This window comes from Oryctolagus cuniculus, chromosome 6 (assembly GCF_964237555.1).
Source record: "Oryctolagus cuniculus chromosome 6, mOryCun1.1, whole genome shotgun sequence".
In the NCBI taxonomy this organism is placed as follows: Eukaryota; Metazoa; Chordata; class Mammalia; order Lagomorpha; family Leporidae; genus Oryctolagus; species Oryctolagus cuniculus.
In genome coordinates, this window is record NC_091437.1 from 8,877,172 (window position 1) to 8,894,886 (window position 17,715).

Genomic DNA, 17,715 nt, shown 5'->3' on the forward strand with positions numbered 1-17,715 from the left:
CCAGGAACATCTGAGCAGCCCCTGAGAGAGCCAGCCAGCGGTGTGCCGCTCCCCCGCGGAAGTGGGGAAAGTGGCAGGGGGAACCGCCCTTCCACGGAGGTGGAAGAGTCGGTAGCCAACCCGGGAAGAACCAGCAGCAAACCCGGGGAGGGCCGAGCAGACGAAAGAACAACGCAGGGTCCTGTGTCGTTCCCCCACGAAGACGGGGAGCGACATAATGGTGCCGTGACTCGGATAGGAAACTTAGGAGGGAAGAAATGGGAAGAAGTGGGAAAATATCGGAGAGAGAGACTAGCAAACAGACTAGGGAAAAGCCGAACGAAAAAGGTGACGGAAGAAGCTATCGAAAGCCTAGGCATAGACTCGGATACTGACTGTGGGAAAGAAGTTAGGATTGGACGTTAGGATTTAAAGTGAAAGCAAGAAGAAACTTAGACTCAGATACGGACTGCAGGTTGAAAGCGAAAGTGAAACCTAGAAGGAACACCACGGACTGTGGGGAGAAGCCAGGAGAAATGAGGGAGGAATATTGTTGGAAGAAAAGTTAGGAAACATACCGGGTAGAGAAAAATATGTTAGGGAGGATGAAGCCGCGAGTGCAGGCCGAGGCGGAGACGTAAGCTAGCTTGGGATTCTTCAAGTCAGCCCGGGGGGCAAAAGGCGAAAATCTGGAACCAGAGGCAGAGACGTGGGCCGCCAGGTTGGAATCCGTCAGATTAGCCCGGGGAGCAAAGGACGGGAAGGCAGACCAAAAGGCGCAGACGCGTGAGCTAGGTTGAATTCGCCAGGTTAGCCCGGGGAACTTAGATTGAATACCAGTGGTGGCGGAAACGTGAGCTGTGCTGTGTGACTCGTGGAAGCCGCTGTGTGCAGAGAGAGCGCGTGGGGCGTGAATAGATAGGGAACGTGGGGCTGGCGCGGAGGCCGTGGTGCGGGCAAGAAGGGGCGCGGAGACCGCGGAGCGTGCGCGCAGAGCCGGGAACCCGCCGCGGGGCGGGCGCCGGGAAACCGCGCAGGTGAGAGAAGCGCGGGCTGAAGCGGCTCAGAGCCGGGAAGCCGCCGCAGGGAGGCGCCGAGAAGCAGCCTCGGGGAGGGTGCCGGGAAGCCGCGGGGATAAGAAACAGAAGTTTAGAAGTAAAATGAGAGAAATAGGAATGCTGGTAGATAGAAGTAAAATAGGAGAAATAGGAATGCCCGGAGATGGAGAAATGGAGAAAAATAAGGCCTCCCCTCAACATGGCAATGAGAGAGCTTGGATTCGGTCTGCCTGATTAGGGAGGTGGTGAGCACCTGCGGGCAGCTAGCAGCTTATGCGCCGCAGGTCACCGAAGACAGGCACGAATTAACATCAATAAGTCTCCCCACAATACCGCAATGAGAAGGCTTGGATTCGGTCTGCCTGATTAGTAAGGCGATAAGCACCAGCAGGCAGCTCGACCAGAGTATGAGCTGCAGGTCACCGAAGATAGGCATGAATCAACACCAATAAGTCTCCCCACAGTACGGCAAGGAGAAGGCTTGGATTCGGTTTGCCTGATAGGGCTTGTAAGCACCTGCAGGCAGTTCTAGCAGAGCAGAGCATGCGCTGCAGGGCACCGAACACAGGCATGCATCAGCGCCTAAAAACCTCCTCACAACATGGCGAAGAGAGGACCCAGATTCGGTTTGCCTGATTGATAGGGCTTGTAAGCACCTGTGGGCAACTCTAGCAAGCAGAGCAGAGTGTGTGCCACGGGGCACCGAAGACAGGCGCATATCAATGCCAAAAAATAAAAAGAAAGGGGGATCTGTGGGGAGCAACTCGGACTAGACTAAGTTACTGGAATTAAGACTTATTCTATGCATCTGCTCTCCCACAATATGGCGCTGGGAGAGGAGAAAACAGCTTCTACGCAGCTGCCTCCAGTTCAACCAAGAAACTGTAGGACCTGCTCCTGATTGGAGGAGAGTAGCATACTCGGCATGTGGGTAGCAGAGTTGGGATTGGTGGAAGAGGACTATAAAGGAGAGAGACAACATGCACCAGGAACATCTGAGCAGCCCCTGAGAGAGCCAGCCGGCGGTGTGCCACTCCCCCGCGGAAGTGGGGAAAGTGGCAGGGGGAACCACCCTTCCACGGAGGTGGAAGGGTCAGTAGCCAACCCGGGAAGAACCAGCAGCAAACCCGGGGAGGGCCGAGCAGACGAAAGAACAACGCAGGGTCCTGTGTCGTTCCCCCACGAAGATGGGGAGCGACAACTGAGGAGACTGGATGGGACAGGCTTTTGGTGCAGCAGTTAAAATGTTACTCAGGATGCCTGAATCCCAAATCAGAGTGACTGGGTTCGAGTCCTAGGCTCCACTTCTCATTCCAGCTTTCTGCTAATGTGCACCATGGTTGCCAGCAAGTAACATGAGTGGAGTAGCTGGATCCCAGAAACCCATCTAGGAGGCACTGAATAAGTTCCTGGCCCAGGCCCAGCTGCTGTGGGCAGACATTTGCTGAATGAACTAACAGATGGAGGACCTCTCCCTGGCTCTGTTTCACTGCCTTTCAAATCAATAAAAAATAAATTAATAAAACTGCAATAAAAAGCAGAATCTGAGTAAGGGTATTCAAGATATTCTGTATAATCGCAGAAACTTTCCTGTAACTGTTAAGTTATTTCAACATAAAAGTTTACAACTAAGTTTTAATAAGATTACAAATAAACAATGAATATGTTTATAAATACATTTATTCTCAATTCTGTGACCTTTGTTTTTGTATCTTCTGCCCTTTTCTTGAGATTTTTACCTTCACCTTATTCATTTTAAGAGGTCTATGCTGATGAAGCCTTTCCCTGACTCCCAGTTCTCCAAGAAGTCATTTCTTTAGTACTTCGGCTAATGCTGTTCTCCAGCATGTACTCAAATCCACCTGATGGTTCCTTTGCATTGTGCTTTCCCCTATGGCTGAAAACCATTATTCATCTCAAGATCAAATGAACATCCACTGATATTTATTTCTGTTTTTAATAAATGATGATAGGAATTTATGACACAACAGGATCACAGAAATGATTTAATTTAAATGTTTGTATGTTGCTCAATTAAGAGAAAAGATTTACTTTGATGAACTGTATTTTTTTTTTTTTTGACAGGCAGAGTGGACAGTGAGAGAGAGAGAGAGACAGAGAGAAAGGTCTTCCTTTGCCGTTGGTTCACCCTCCAATGGCCACCGCGGCCAGCACACCGTGCTGATCCGATGGCAGGAGCCAGGTGCTTCTCCTGGTCTCCTATGGGGTGCAGGGCCCAAGTACTTGGGCCATCCTCCACTGCACTCCCTGGCCACAGCATAGAGCTGGCCTGGAAGAGGGGCAACCGGGACAGAATCCAGCGCCCCGACCGGGACTAGAACCCAGTGTGCCAGCGCCGCCAGGCGGAGGATTAGCCTAGTGAGCTGCGGCGCCGGCTGAATTGTATTTTAAAATAGACTTTTAATCTTTTTAATGGATGTGCTTCATGTCTACAGTTTTCATGTAGTTAACACAAAATGAAAGATTAGAAATACAGACATGAGTTAGCCATGAAAAAGTTTCAAATATTTGGACTACAACACTTTCCAGATAAATTTCCCTTTTTAGTTAAACTTTTCCTGTGTATCGGGGAATCCCTAAATGTAACATGAACATAAAAATTACTTGGAATGCAGCTTCCACACCATTTATGAGTTGCTTCCTGTGGAACACAACAGAATAAACACAACAAATATTTACGAAGTCAGAGAAACGTAAGGAGGCTGCCCTGTGTCAATAACCAGGGAGGAGTCTGTCTACTCAGTGAATGCCTCGGACTTTGGTTCTAAAACAGATGGGTCCGGGGCTGGCGCTGTGGCGCAGTGAGTTAAAGCCCCAGCCTACAGTGCCGGCATCCCACATGGGCACCCGTTGGAGACCCGGCTGCTCCTCTTCCGATCCAGCTCTCTGCTATGGCCTGGGAAGGCGGTGGAGGATGGTCCAAGTGCTTGAGCCCCTGCACCCATGTGGGAGACCTGGAAGAAGCTCCTGGCTCCTGGCTTCAGATTAGCTCAGCTCTGGCCATGGCAGTAATTTAGGAAGTGAACCAGGGGAATGGAAGACCTCTCTCTCTCACTCTCCTCTGTCTTTCAAATAAAATAATCCTTTTAAAAAATAAAATTAAAAATTTAAACAGCTGAGTCCAAACTGCAGCTGTGCTAACAGTTGTGACTGATCAAGCTACCCAACATCTCTGTGCCTCAGTTTTCTCATCTGTTTCTGAGACAACAACGCCTGCTGCCTCACAGAATCTGAAGAAAGATTAAATAAATTAATACATCCAAAACATTTGGAATTGGGACTTGACCTTTCAAAGTGCTCAATGCATGACCTATTGTTTGGAATCATTTTGCATTTTTGAGTTTCAACTGGAAAGCAATATCTGTATTTGGCCAAAGATAATGAAACCTTGAAAGAATGTGGGATGAAAAAAATCTCAAAAGTCAAAGTTTCATTATTAGTTTTCACTAAGCGCATGGCTTATAAGAAACCAATAACAGAACACAGAGCCATATAACAAAAAAACTACAGGGAATGCAGGATAACATCATTTAAAACACAAGACTGAAGTTTCTCACATACCTTTTCCAGTGTCTAACAGCCCAAGAACACCGAAATTAAACAAATTAGGAAAAATGCAAATAACAAACTTAAAAACAATAATATAAATGCTTACAGGCCAGCGCCGCGGCTCACTAAGCTAATCCTCCACCTTGCGGCGCCGGCACATGGGGTTCTAGTCCCGGTTGGGGCGCCGGATTCTGTCCTGGTTGCCCCTCTTCCAGGCCAGCTCTATGCTGTGGCCAGGGAGTGCAGTGGAGGATGGCCCAAGTACTTGGGCCCTGCACCCCATAGGAGACCAGGAGAAGCACCTGGCTCCTGCCATCGGATCAGCACGGTGCGCTGGCCACAGCACGCCGGCTGCGGCAGCCATTGGAGGGTGAACCAACGGCAAAAGGAAGACCTTTCTCTCCGTCTCTCTCTCTCTCTCACTGTCCACTCTGCCTGTCAAAATAAAAAACAACAACAACAAAAAAAAAAAAAAAACAACAACAACAAAAAAGCTTACATACCCCCAAAGACTATGCATTTTATATTCATAGGCTAGCTACATATAAATTTATTACAAATATTACAGCCAATGTTCTCTTACCACAATTCAGTAACATCAGAAATAAAAATAAAATAATGACAATGACCAAAAATGTTATAACAGTTAAGAATTAACAACTAGCTGATCCATGGAGAGAAAGAAATCAAAACACGAATTATTTCAATACTACATATATTAAAGCACTTCAACCCAACCTGACAAGAAACAAAGAAAATTATACTAGGAAGAAATAGCAACATCTCCCCCTTTATTGTCAAAGAAAGAACTCGGTCATTTTAATAGAGGAATTTAATACTTGTCTTGGCTCAGGCTGTTACAACTAATTATCATAGTCTGGGTGGCCTAGGCAAAAAACATTTACTTCCCACAATTCTAAAGGATCAGAAGTCCAAGAGAGGATACTAGCATGGTCAGGTTCTTGATAAGAGTTCTCTACCTTCTAGGAGAAGTAAGTCTTCTTGCTGTATCCTCATAAGGCTCATGGTGGGAGGGGCACTCAAACACACAATAGCAAGTATCTTCTATGGGCATTTATCTCAACATGAGGGCTCTCCCGCCACGATTTAACTACCTCCCAAAGGCCCCATCTCTAAAAAATCATCACACTGGGAGTCTGAGAGTGAGGGCCCCAGCGTGGGAGTTGGGAGAGGATCTAATTCAGTCCATAGCAGTTTTCTAATATGAATCTTACAAAATCACAGAAGGAACAGACAAAAAAACTGAAAAATGTGAAAGAAGAAACCAAACAAGTGGGGAAAAACAGTCAATTAAATAAACAATCCTGGAAAAGTTGGCTATCCCCATGCAGGAGAATTAAACTAGACCCTATCTCTCAACACATATAAAAATCAACCAAACACAGATTAAGTGATTAAGTGTAAGAACCGAAACTATAAAACCACTAAACAAAAACACAGCAGAAATGCTTCAGGACAAAGATATGGGCAAAGGTTTTATGAATAAGACAACAAAAGAAAAACAAGATAAACTGGATTACATCAAACTGAAAACCTTCTACACATCAAAGCAAACAATCAACAAAGTGAAAAGACAACCATCAGAACCGGAGAAAATATAAAAAAAGACAAGGGGCTAGCATTCAGAAAATACAAAGAATTCAGTAACCCAATAGTAGAAAAACAACTACCTTGATTTTTAAAAAGACATTTCTCAAAATAAGACATACAAGAGGTTATCAGTACATGAAAAATTCTCAACATCACAAAATGTCAGGGAAATGCAAATCAAAAGGACAGTGAGAGATCACTCCACCCAATCAGAAATTGTATTATCAAAAAGTCACAACACTGGCATGGATGTGGAAATAAGGAAACTCTTATTCACTTCTGCAGGAAATGTAAATTAGTATACCCATTATGAAAAACAATATGAAGTCCCCTCAAAAATTACAAGTAGAACTAATACATGCTCCAGAAATTCCTCTCCTGGGTGTATACATTCAAAGGAAATAAGTAGGCTGGAAAAATATCTGCACTACTATGTTCACTGCAGCAGTATTCACAACAATCAAATATGGACATGACCTAACTGCCCATCAACTGATGAAAGGACAAAGATAATGTGTATATACACACAATGGAACATATGCAGCCACACACACACAAGAAGAATGAAACTCTGTCATTTGCAACAACATGGATGAACCTGGAGGGAATTACAGTGTAAGAAACTAGGCACAGATAGATGCCAAATGATCTCACTCATATGGAAATTTGAAAATAGTTGATCTCATAGTAGTAGAGTATAGAATAGTGGCTACCAGAGGCTGAGTATAATAGCCATCATAAGCAATCTAAAAACTTACACTTTTAAAAAGTTCAGTAAAAGAAGTGCATGTGTGCATGTGTGCATGATTAGAAACAAGAAATAACACATTCAAGTGAGATTAAGTATTTTAAAATGTGTATGTGTGTGGCAACCAATCTGTTAACTTAGAAAAAAAAGAGCATTCCCTAAGGTAAATAAAAGTATTGAAACTGATCCAAATAAAAATAGAAAACTTAAGTGATTTCCACTGAAGAGTTTTAAAGACAGATTTAAAAGCCACAATTTTAAAGTGACTAACAGCAATAAATAAATAAATAAATACTAAAAAATTTTTTAAAAGGCCGGTACTGCGGCTCACTAGGCTAATCCTCCGCCTGCAGCGCTGGTACTCTGGGTTCTAGTCCCCGTTGGGGCGCTGGATTCTGTCCCGGTTGCTCGTCTTCCAGTCCAGCTCTCTGCTGTGGCCTGGGAAGGCAGTGGAGGACGGCCCAAATGCTTGTGCCCTGCACCCGCATGGGAGACCAGAAGGAAACACCTGGCTCCTGGTTTCCTATCGGCACAGTGCGCCGGCCTTAGCGGCCATTTGGGGGGTGAACCAACAGAAAAGGAAGACCTTTCTCTCTGTTTCTCTCACTAACTCTGCCTGTCAAAAAATAAATAAATACAATAAATAAATAAAAAAATAAAGTGACTAAGAGCAGGTACTTTTACCAATGAGTTCCATCTAATTTTTATAGAGCAACAATTTCTAATACCATTTCAACTACTCAGAAAAAAATATTAAAATCTATCTAATTTATTTTACAAAGATAGCATTAACTCACTACCCAAATCTGCTTACAAAAGTACAAGAAAAACGTGAAAATTCATCATCATTAAATAAAGTATAATTTTCAGCAATTTATCAAAAAGTTTTGATTTTCTACTCAGTAGAATTCATTCCAGGAACAGAAGGATTCAGTATTAGAAAGTGAATCATCATAACTAAATATATCAAAAATTGAAGGCTAAATCATATGATTATAATAATGAATGACAAAAAAAACTATTTCATTACTTCATTCCTAGTAAGAACTAGGTAACTTAGTGACCAAAACATTTAAAATGTTAACACTTCTTAAGAAAAAAACTAATACACACAGAAATAATGAGTCCTTAGACTTCTTAGATTAAATGTCAGGAAGATTCAATATAACAAATCTACAGTGAAGTTTGGCAGTGGGAGCTGAAAAGAGATGACAAATCTAAAATGTTCTATTTATATATGTAAATATATATTTAAACATATTCATATGTGTGTACATACACACACAAATACTAACAAACTCGTATATAAAAACATAAAGCCCTTTAGAGCAAACAGAATCAACATATGCTATTACCCATTTGAGCTTATTGTCTGTTAAGATACTGATTTACCTGTTTGGGAAGTCGGAACAAGGAATTCTTATAGAAAATGTCCTTAGCCTGGCTCCATGTACCATCGATGATGATGATTGTGGAAGGATAAACAGGAGACTCTAATATAAATTCTTCCAAATTAGTAGCTTCAGCCCCTGGATATAATACTAATGTCCCAGATTTCCGGCAAATATTTGAAAGTTCAGGATCTCTGAAAACAAAGATTTTTTTTTTTTACATATGTCTTCATTAGCTTGCAGAGGCAAAACAGCTTTATTTTGATTACTAAAATTCCTAGAAACATTTTCCCTCTATCTAGTCAAGTATCTTACTCAAACACAGGTACTAATTAGGTCACAAAGTTGGTATACTCTACTGATGGGTGAGCCACAATTCTGCCACCATCGTCTACATGCTCCAACCTTCACTCCTCCTCTGCACTAAGGTTCTTCTGTGCGTATGATAATTATTTCAAATCGCCCTAAACGTTAACTTACCTCTCCTCACTGAAGCGACGACCGATTCTCACTGTGCACTTGTCCTGGGGGAGGCATGCCGCCAGCAGAGGAACTGTCCGCAGCACTCTGCTTTCCTTTAATCAAAAGATTTATTAAAACACAGATCTTTTACTTAAATACACTTTTAAAACTTTAATGATAAACGTGTGATTCATGATCTCACACATAACTTTCAAAAGTCTTTTACTATAGATCACAGTTTAATAAAGCCAAAAAAAGGAAATTTTTTCCAAATTTATCAGTATGAAGCAACATACAGTGTACCTTTTTATTCTACTTGGGTATGTTTACTGATCAATTAACACCAATCTAAATAATGGCTAAGATTATTAAAAATGTAAGCATATTTGGGGCCAGCTCCATGGCTCACTTGATTAATCCTCCACCTGCGGCGCCAGCATCCCATATGGGCACCAGGTTCTAGTCCCGGTTGCTTCTCTTCCAGTCCAGCTCTCTGCTATGGCCCCGGGGGTGCAGTGGAGGATGGCCCGGATCCTTGGGCCCTGCACCCACATGGGAGACCAGGAGGAAGTACCTGGTTCCTGGTTTTGGATCAGCGCAGCGTGCCAGCCTTAGCAGCCATTTGGGGGGTGAACCAATGGAAGGAGGCCTTTTCTCTCTGTCTCTCTTTCTCACTGTCTAACTCTATCTGTCAAATAAATAATAAAAAAAATTTTTTAAGTGTAAACATATTTAACTAATTGAATCCTTTATTCTGATGAGCTTATTTCACTAGTAATTACATTTTGTATTATCTCACCTTGAAGATAATTACCTAGATGTTTATGCTCAAAAAACATATAATGGGGGAGTCCGGGACTGTGACACAGTAGGTTAAGCCACTGCCTGCAATTCCAGCATCCCATACGGGTGCCAGTTCTTGTCCAGGCTCCTCCACTTCAGATTCAGCTCTGTGTTAATGGCCTGAGGAAAGCAGGAGAAGATGGCCCACGTGCTTGGGCCCCTGGTACCCACCCGGAAGACCCAGATGAAGCTGTTTGGCTCCTGGCTTCAGTATGGCCCAGCTCTGGCCATTGTGGCCACCTAGGGAGTATATGGAGGATCTCCCCTCTCTCTGTAACTCTTATTTCCAAATAAATTAAAAAAAAAAAATACACAACAATGGGGCATATCACAAAAACACATAAACCAATCGTAGGAGCTCCCAACGGCCAAAAGCAGAACAATGTGATCAACACAGTAATACAGTGCTGGGTTATAACTCATGGAGTCCAGAGTTATATAAGTGACCAAATACAAAAATAAATGAAGAGCTCTGAAAGGATGTGAAGAGTCCCCGCACCGCGGAGAGCTCACTCTCCCTGCCTGCTTTTATGTGGCCGTGATTAACGGCCCTCCTGCACAAGAAAACAGGGGGCAGGAAGAAAACAAAGCACTAACTTGAGGGGGGAGAATCACGGTGACCATTTCCAAAAACAACATTAGCTTGACTATCTTTTGTTGTTTTTTTTTTCCCAAAAATCCTGGTTTCCAAGACTGGAAACCATCTTTCTTACTGCCACACCCTTAGTCCCCAAAGACAGGTGATTAGCTACTCTGTATCAGTTGAGCTTTCGGAAATTCCAGTGTTTCCTATGAAAGCCTTCCCTCCACACCATGACCATGAGATTTTAACACAGACACAGCCAGTTCCAGAACCGCTATCAAAGTAACACATCTGTGTGCTGTCAAATTAAACAGTGCCAAAAGATGTAAAACACCACTTCTGTGCCCACAGGTACTCCCCAGCCCCCCACCCCAAAGGCAAACACTAGCTTTAGCTGTTTCTCCTGGTATTTCTCTCCGTATTTCCAAGTAATAAGTGTCTTCTATTTCTTTATTTACTATTTAATATTAGATATTAGCAAATAAGCCACCAATTGTCATCACTTTCCAAGCTAATGATTATGTGTACAAGTCTAAATGTAACACAGACAGGATCATTTACTTCTCACAATAAGCCAATAAAGAAATACACCTTTGATCACTTCCATTTTCCTAAGGAGGAACCAGAAGCAGAGAGGCTAGAAACTTGCCCACTCTTGCAAAGCTGTTAGATTTGAAATCGGGCCCCAGAGCCCCTGCTGTTCACCACCACACTTTCTCTCCACTACTTGCCGTAACAGATGAGGCTTTGATTTTTTTACACCTCTCCTTACCCTCTCAGCTTCTAAAATCTCCAATTAAATCAACAAACCATTGACATGCTTATGACTAAATACAAACTGGTCAGAAAAGCCAAGGAGTTTGACCTAACAGCTGTTTCTTTTAAAGTCTTTGTTATTTTTGATAGCCCATATACCCATCCTTTGAAATTCTCCCACCATGTCATCTCATATCACCTCCTCCACCAAGTCTTCTGTTTCTAAAGCCCCTCCCAGAACCTGTTCAAATGGTTTGCAATCACTTTTTATGGGGGGAGTCATCAAATTAATATCTCATTTTATTGACATCAATATGCGGAGGTTAAGCATAAGCAAACCAGTGTTACCAAGATAGGTGACCTGAAGGCTCCTTTGTTGGTGAGAAAAAACAAGCAGTTTGGTGTATTTGCATATGCATAAATACATTTGCAGGACACACCACTATGGAAGGGTTATTGCAACTGGATTAACCATGACACAAAATAATAACAATAAGACTCAAAAAGAAGTAAGATTGCAAGAAATCAGCAAATAGACCTACATTTTAAAAGCCATCTCATGTCTGGAACACACAATAATAAAAAGGCACCATATTATATACAAGGCAAAATGAAAATACTAATCAGGTTTTAACTGAAAATGCGGCAGCCAGTAACCTATCATTTTATGTAAACTTGGCTATGCAGTATTGTAAGTTTCAATGCAGTAAAATAATGCCAGCCAACAAATGGACAGAATCCTGAAAAAAGAAAAGGAAGGTTGATAAAAACTGGGGGGAAGGGTCCCCAAGAAATAAAAAATTAAACATCTGCAATAAACAGGTGTTTCAATGTTTGAAAAGAGGAAAAGACAAATTAACTTCTCTTATATCACTGTTACAGTCTTCATGTGGTACAAGATTCAGAAATTTAACAAGTAATAATTCCTTCCTAATCCTCACTGGACTATGATTGCCTGAGTTCCTGCATACTGGAAGAGTTTTTACTCAGCTTAAACTAAATCCATTTGTCAATACTGACTAATCTGGTATGTACCCTAACATGGGTTTCTACTCTTTCTCCCCTCTTTGCGACTCCAGTCAATCAAGAGGGAAAAACACAAATACACACCAGCACATGTATAATTCTAACCAGTATAAGAAAATGTTAATTGAAAAGCCTTTATATACATATAACATTTACTATAAAATATATGTTTGTTCTATTCATCTAAAAGCAACCAAAACTTTATTTGTACATTTACTCTGTAAGACTAAAATTCCAGAGTTATTTCTACTTTAGCAAGAAAGAAACATAAACCAACACCAAATCTGAAAAAGCATCCAAAATTCATACAAAATTCCTACAGTTTCAAAATTTCAATAATAATCAGTAATACAGTTTCCATGAAACAATATCTGTCTGTAAAGCATATATGTCTAATATTTTTTGCCAAGAGAAAAAACAATTCTTCTCAGGAGCAGACACTGTGGCACAGCGGGTTCAGCCACCACCTGCAAAGCCAACATCCATACTGGAGCGCCAGCTCAAGTTTTCACTACTCCACTTCTTTCTGGCTCCCTGATAAGACGTCTTGAAAGAAAAGCAGATGGACTGGATCACAGGAGAGGGACCTTACTGCTCTAGTCTAGGGGAAGACAGTTTTTAAAAAGTAGAAGAAGAGCAGTCTCAGGGAAGAGTTGGGGAGAAAATGGCAAAGGAAACTCCACACAAATTAGAGGGACACTGCAGACCCATGTGGAGGGTGTGGACACACACAACTCAGACCCTAGCAGCAGAGAACCTCAGCACCAGCTCTGGAGAGTGAGGAGAGACCAGTCGGCAGCAGCCCTGGCCACTGGCCATAAAACTGAGGGAAGAGCTTTGCAGGCATCTGGCTTGCAGCCCTGTGGGGGACAGTGTACCTGCCAAACTAGAAGAGAAAAAAAGGAGGGGCACATTTCTCTGTCCCTGACCACCGTGCACCAGCATTCTATAACAGGCCAATAGAAAGTGGGCACCATTTTGGACATAACTAACAGCTACGCCAGTTCCAATCCACGAATCCAGCAACTAGCCAAACAGAGATGCCGGAGTCTGGCAGGGAGAACTGACAGGGGGTGCTCGTATCTGTGGGAGGCTTATGTGCTAGGACTGTGAAAACACTGTGGCTGCATGGGAGGGTACAGGGTGTGGCTGGGACTTTGGCTGTCACTGTGGAAGGTTCCACGTGCTCAAGGCTCCCTGATTCCCTGGTGAGGGTCACTGCGGCAGAATCTGAGGACTGCACAGATCCTTTATGTGGTTCTTACGGAAGCACAGATGAATACTGTACCCACTGGGGCTAGAGCCCAGGCACTGGTCTCCTTTAAGGAGGGGAGGTGAGCACGAGACTACACCAAGAGAACAGAACAAACCTTCCCTCTGATTAAAAAAAAAAAAGAGAGAGAGAGAGATTTACCATGCCCAACCTGGGTGTCACCTTGAACACTCCATGGCACAGAGCTCCCTGGTACACCAGAACACTCCCTCAGGTAGTCAGTGAGAAAGCAGACCCTCCACTAAGCCACAGAGGCATGGTCCAAAGATAAAAGCCATAACGGGGGGGGCAAAACACAACGAAACATATGCCAAATAATAAACACAACAATTCAAGACACAAGAACAAGGAAGACAACATGACACCCCCCAAAAGAATACAACTCTTCAATACCAGAATGTGAAGATGAAGAGATTGAAGAAATGCCAAAAATGGAATTCAAAAAATTAATCACAGGCCTACTTAAAAGTAATTAGAAGCAAATATACAAACAAATGAAATCCCTACATGACATGAAAGAAAATTTCTCCAATGAAACTGAGATCTTAAAAAGAAATCACAGGGCTGGCACTGTGCTACAGCCACTGCCTGCAGTGCCACCATCACATATGGGTGCCAGTTTGGATCCCAGCTGCTCTTCTTCCAATCCAGCTCTCTGCTACGGCCTGTGAGAGCAGTGGAAGATGGTCCAAGTCCTTGGGTCCCTGCACCCATGTGGGAGACCTAGAAGTTCCTGGATCCTGGTTTCAGACTGGCACAGTTCCAGCCACTAAAGACATCTGGAGAGCGAAGCTGAGGAAGACCTCTTTCTCTCTCTCTCTCTTTCTTGTTCTGTAACTCTGCCTTTGAAATAAGTGGATAAATCTTTTTAAAGAGAGAGAGAGAGAGAAAAAGAGAGAGAGAGAGAAACCAAAACGAAATCTTAGAAATGAAGAATTCAATAGAACAAATAAAAACTGCATTTGAAAGCCTTAATAACAGACTCGGTGAAGCAGAAGAAAGAATACCGAGTTAAAAGACAAATTTCTGGAAATTTTACAGTCAGACCAAAAACAAGAAGAAATTAAGAAACTAAAAAAAAAAAAAAAAAAAAAAAAAAAACCACTGTTGGAGATCTATAAAAATACCATCAAACAACCCAACATATGGGTCTTAGGAATTCATGAAGGCATGGAAAGAGAAAGTGTATTAGAAGACTGGTAAAATAATTACAAAAAACTTCCTAATTTGGAGAAAGAAAGGAACATCCAAATACAGGAGGAAGAACCTAGAACTCCTAATAGACATGAACAGAAAAGATTTTCACCAAACACAGTGTAGTCAGACTCTCCACAGTAAAACACAAAGAAAAGATTCTAAAATGGGCATGAGAGAAATGCCAGATTACTTGCAGAGGATCTACAATTAGACTCATAGTTGATTTCTCCTAAGAAACCCATAGAGAATGGCAAGATATAGTCTAAGTCTTAAGAGAAAAAAAACTGTCAAACCAGAATACTGTACCCTACAAAGCTCTCATTTATGAATGAAGGGGAAATAAAGTCCTTCCAAAACAAACAGGTATTGAAGAATTTGTCACCACCTATCTAGCCTTAAAAAAGATGCTTAAGGATGTGTTACACAGAGAAAAACAGAAACATGGTTATCACTATGAAAAAAGCTGATGGCAGAAAATCTCCCTCTAAAAGTACAAAGTAAATCCAAAGTAAACAATAAGAATATTTATGGGAAAATGGCAGGGCAGAGTCTCGTTACTTATCAATAGTCACCTTGATCGCTTCTCGGCCTTTTGGCTAAGATCAAATGTAATAGTCACCTTGAATGTAAATGGCCTCAACCCTCCAGTTAAAAGACTGGCTGAATGGATTAAAAAACAAAACCGATCTATTTGCCGCCTACAATAAAAACATCTCACTGACAAAGTTGCAAGCAGACTGAAAGTGAAAGGATGGAAAAAGTTATTCTGTGCTAACAGAAACCAAAAAGGAGCTGGTTTAGGCATTTAAATAGCAGACAAAATAGACTTTAACACAAAAACTGTAAAAACAGAGAAAGAATGTTACTATGTAATAAAGGAATCAATTCAACAGGAAGATGTGACTATTATAAATGTATATGTAGCTAATTACAGGGACCTGGCTATTTAAAAGAAACGTTATATGTCTAAAGGGAGATTCCAATACAATAGTAATGGAAGATTTCAATACCCCACATGCAGCAAAGCACAGATCAACCAGACAAAAAATCAGCAAGGAAACAAAGGAGTTAATCGACATATAGACCAAATGGACCTAACAGATAGCTACAGAACTTTCTATCCAACATTCACAAAATACATACTCTTCACATCAGTGCATGGAACTTACTCTAGGAATGACCACATGCTATGCCAGAACCATTATGGAAGACAATTTGGAGATCCCTTGGAAATCTGAGTACAGCCCTACCATATGACCCAGACAACCCACTCCTGGGAATTTATCCAAAGGACTGAAATCAGCATATGAAAGAGTTATCTATACTCCCATGTTTATTACTGCTCAATTCACAATAGCTAAGACATGGAATCAACCCAAATGCCCATCAACTGAAAACTGGATAAAGAAATTATGTGATATGTACACCATGGAATACTACACAGTGGTAAAAATAAATAAATAAATAAATAGAATCCAGTCATTTGCAGCAAAACGGATGAAACTGGAAAACATTATTCTTAGTGGAATAAGCCAGTTCCAAAGGTACAAACACCACATGTTCTTCCTGACCTGTGATAACTAATAGAGCACCTAAAAGGCAATCTGTAGAAGTGAAATTGACACTTTGAGAAGCAATGACTTTGAACAACCCTTGTCTCGACTGTTGAGGAACGGTTTTTTTCTTTTTTTCTCATACTATTCGTTGAACTCTTAACACAGTTAATCATATAAAGTTAATTGAAAATAGATCTTAGTAAAAAATAAAATTGGGAAGAGGAGAGGGAGGAGCAAGAGGGGTAGGAGAGCGGATAGGAAGGTGGGTACAGTGGGAGGAATCACCATGTTCTGAAGTTGTAATTATGAAGTGTGTGAAGTTTGTATTCCTTAAACAAAAGGTTTCTGGGGGATAAAAAAGCAGCTGATGACGGCTCAAGTACTTGGGACCCTGCAACCCACAGAGGAGATCCAGACTGAGTTCCTGGCTCGTGGCTGCAGCCTGACCCAGTTCTGTCTGTGGTGGCCATCTGGGAAGTGAACCAACAGATGCAAGATAGAAGAGCTATGTATTCTTCTTTTGTTCTCTCTTTCTCCTTCCCACCCTCTCCCTCTCTTTCTCTCTGTTACTCTGTCTTTCAAATATATAAATATTTTTAAAAAGTGATTTTTCAGGACTGCTAAAGAGCTGGTAGGAATGAGGATTGTTATCCGGTGTTTCCTTCTATATCTTCATATTCTAGCTGGTATATTTTACAAAATCTCACTCACCTCTGCTGGATGCTGAATTATGTACAAGTTGGTAGAGATCTGGAGAGGATGAACTGGCAGAAAAGGACACAAACACACCTTCTGAGGTCGGCTGAAGGATAAAAGAAAAAAAACATAAATTTTTCAAATACAATGATACATAATGCCACTTCAATAAATCAAAAAGGTTAGCTGTAGGCACATTCTATTCAAAAGAAAAAAGACTAAATTTAATGAGCTATACTTTAGACACAAAAGCTTGGGGAAAGATTCAAGAAAAGCATTTACTGTCTATGTAAATCAAAGTATACTGGGATGGTCTTATCTTAGTTATCTTTAGTGGGAGAATATTCACATGTCACCATGGTCCTCTTAGTGACTTAGGAAGCTACCCTTTCATGCCAAAGAAAGACCAGACCTCATGTCAATTAGAAGCCTAGAAACTCTTCTATATCATCTAAACTTGGGGAAACAATAGGATGATAAAATACTAGAATACAATTACCACCTAGAAAAGAATTATAATCAAACTGAGCCATCAGTCAATACAGAGAGCTTTCCCATAGTGTGCAAAATCCCAAACAGAGCCCAGCAAACTCTCCCTGCCTAGAAACATATCCCTAGAGTATCTACCTTACCCAGTGAAGTTTCCCTTTTGTTACCGCTTACTGTTTTTATTTCCTTTACTTGGTGCTTTACTACTATTTAGGTAGCCTTATACTTGGTAAAAAAAAAAAAAAAAAAAAAAAAAAAATTTTTTTTCAAACTAAATAAAAGGATCTGTCTCCCACCTTAGTCCTCCAGCCTGGACAATCACTTCCCTAGGGAAAACCAATGACCGGCTTCTTGTGTCCTTCCAAAAACAGCACATGAATAAACACAGCTATTTTGCTATTGTAACTCCTGTATCTGAAATGTGTATTTAAAATATGAAATTCTAGATTCCAAGAAGGCTGGTGCTTTAGACAAGGG

At 41.6% G+C, this 17,715-nt stretch overlaps 1 protein-coding gene across 2 annotated transcripts in view; it reads right to left on the reverse strand.

Annotated features, from left to right (window-relative positions):
- Nucleotides 1-17,715, reverse strand: part of DTWD2 (DTW domain containing 2) — a 157,689-nt gene that overhangs the window by 100,935 nt on the left and 39,039 nt on the right. For both annotated transcript variants that reach the window (XM_070076035.1, XM_051844119.2), the window contains exons 2-4: nucleotides 16,765-16,855; nucleotides 8,838-8,932; nucleotides 8,359-8,551 (exon numbers count right to left, since the gene is read on the reverse strand). In XM_070076035.1, coding sequence (XP_069932136.1) covers nucleotides 8,359-8,551; nucleotides 8,838-8,932; nucleotides 16,765-16,855 — 379 coding nt within the window. The remainder of the gene's footprint in view (nucleotides 1-8,358; nucleotides 8,552-8,837; nucleotides 8,933-16,764; nucleotides 16,856-17,715) is intronic.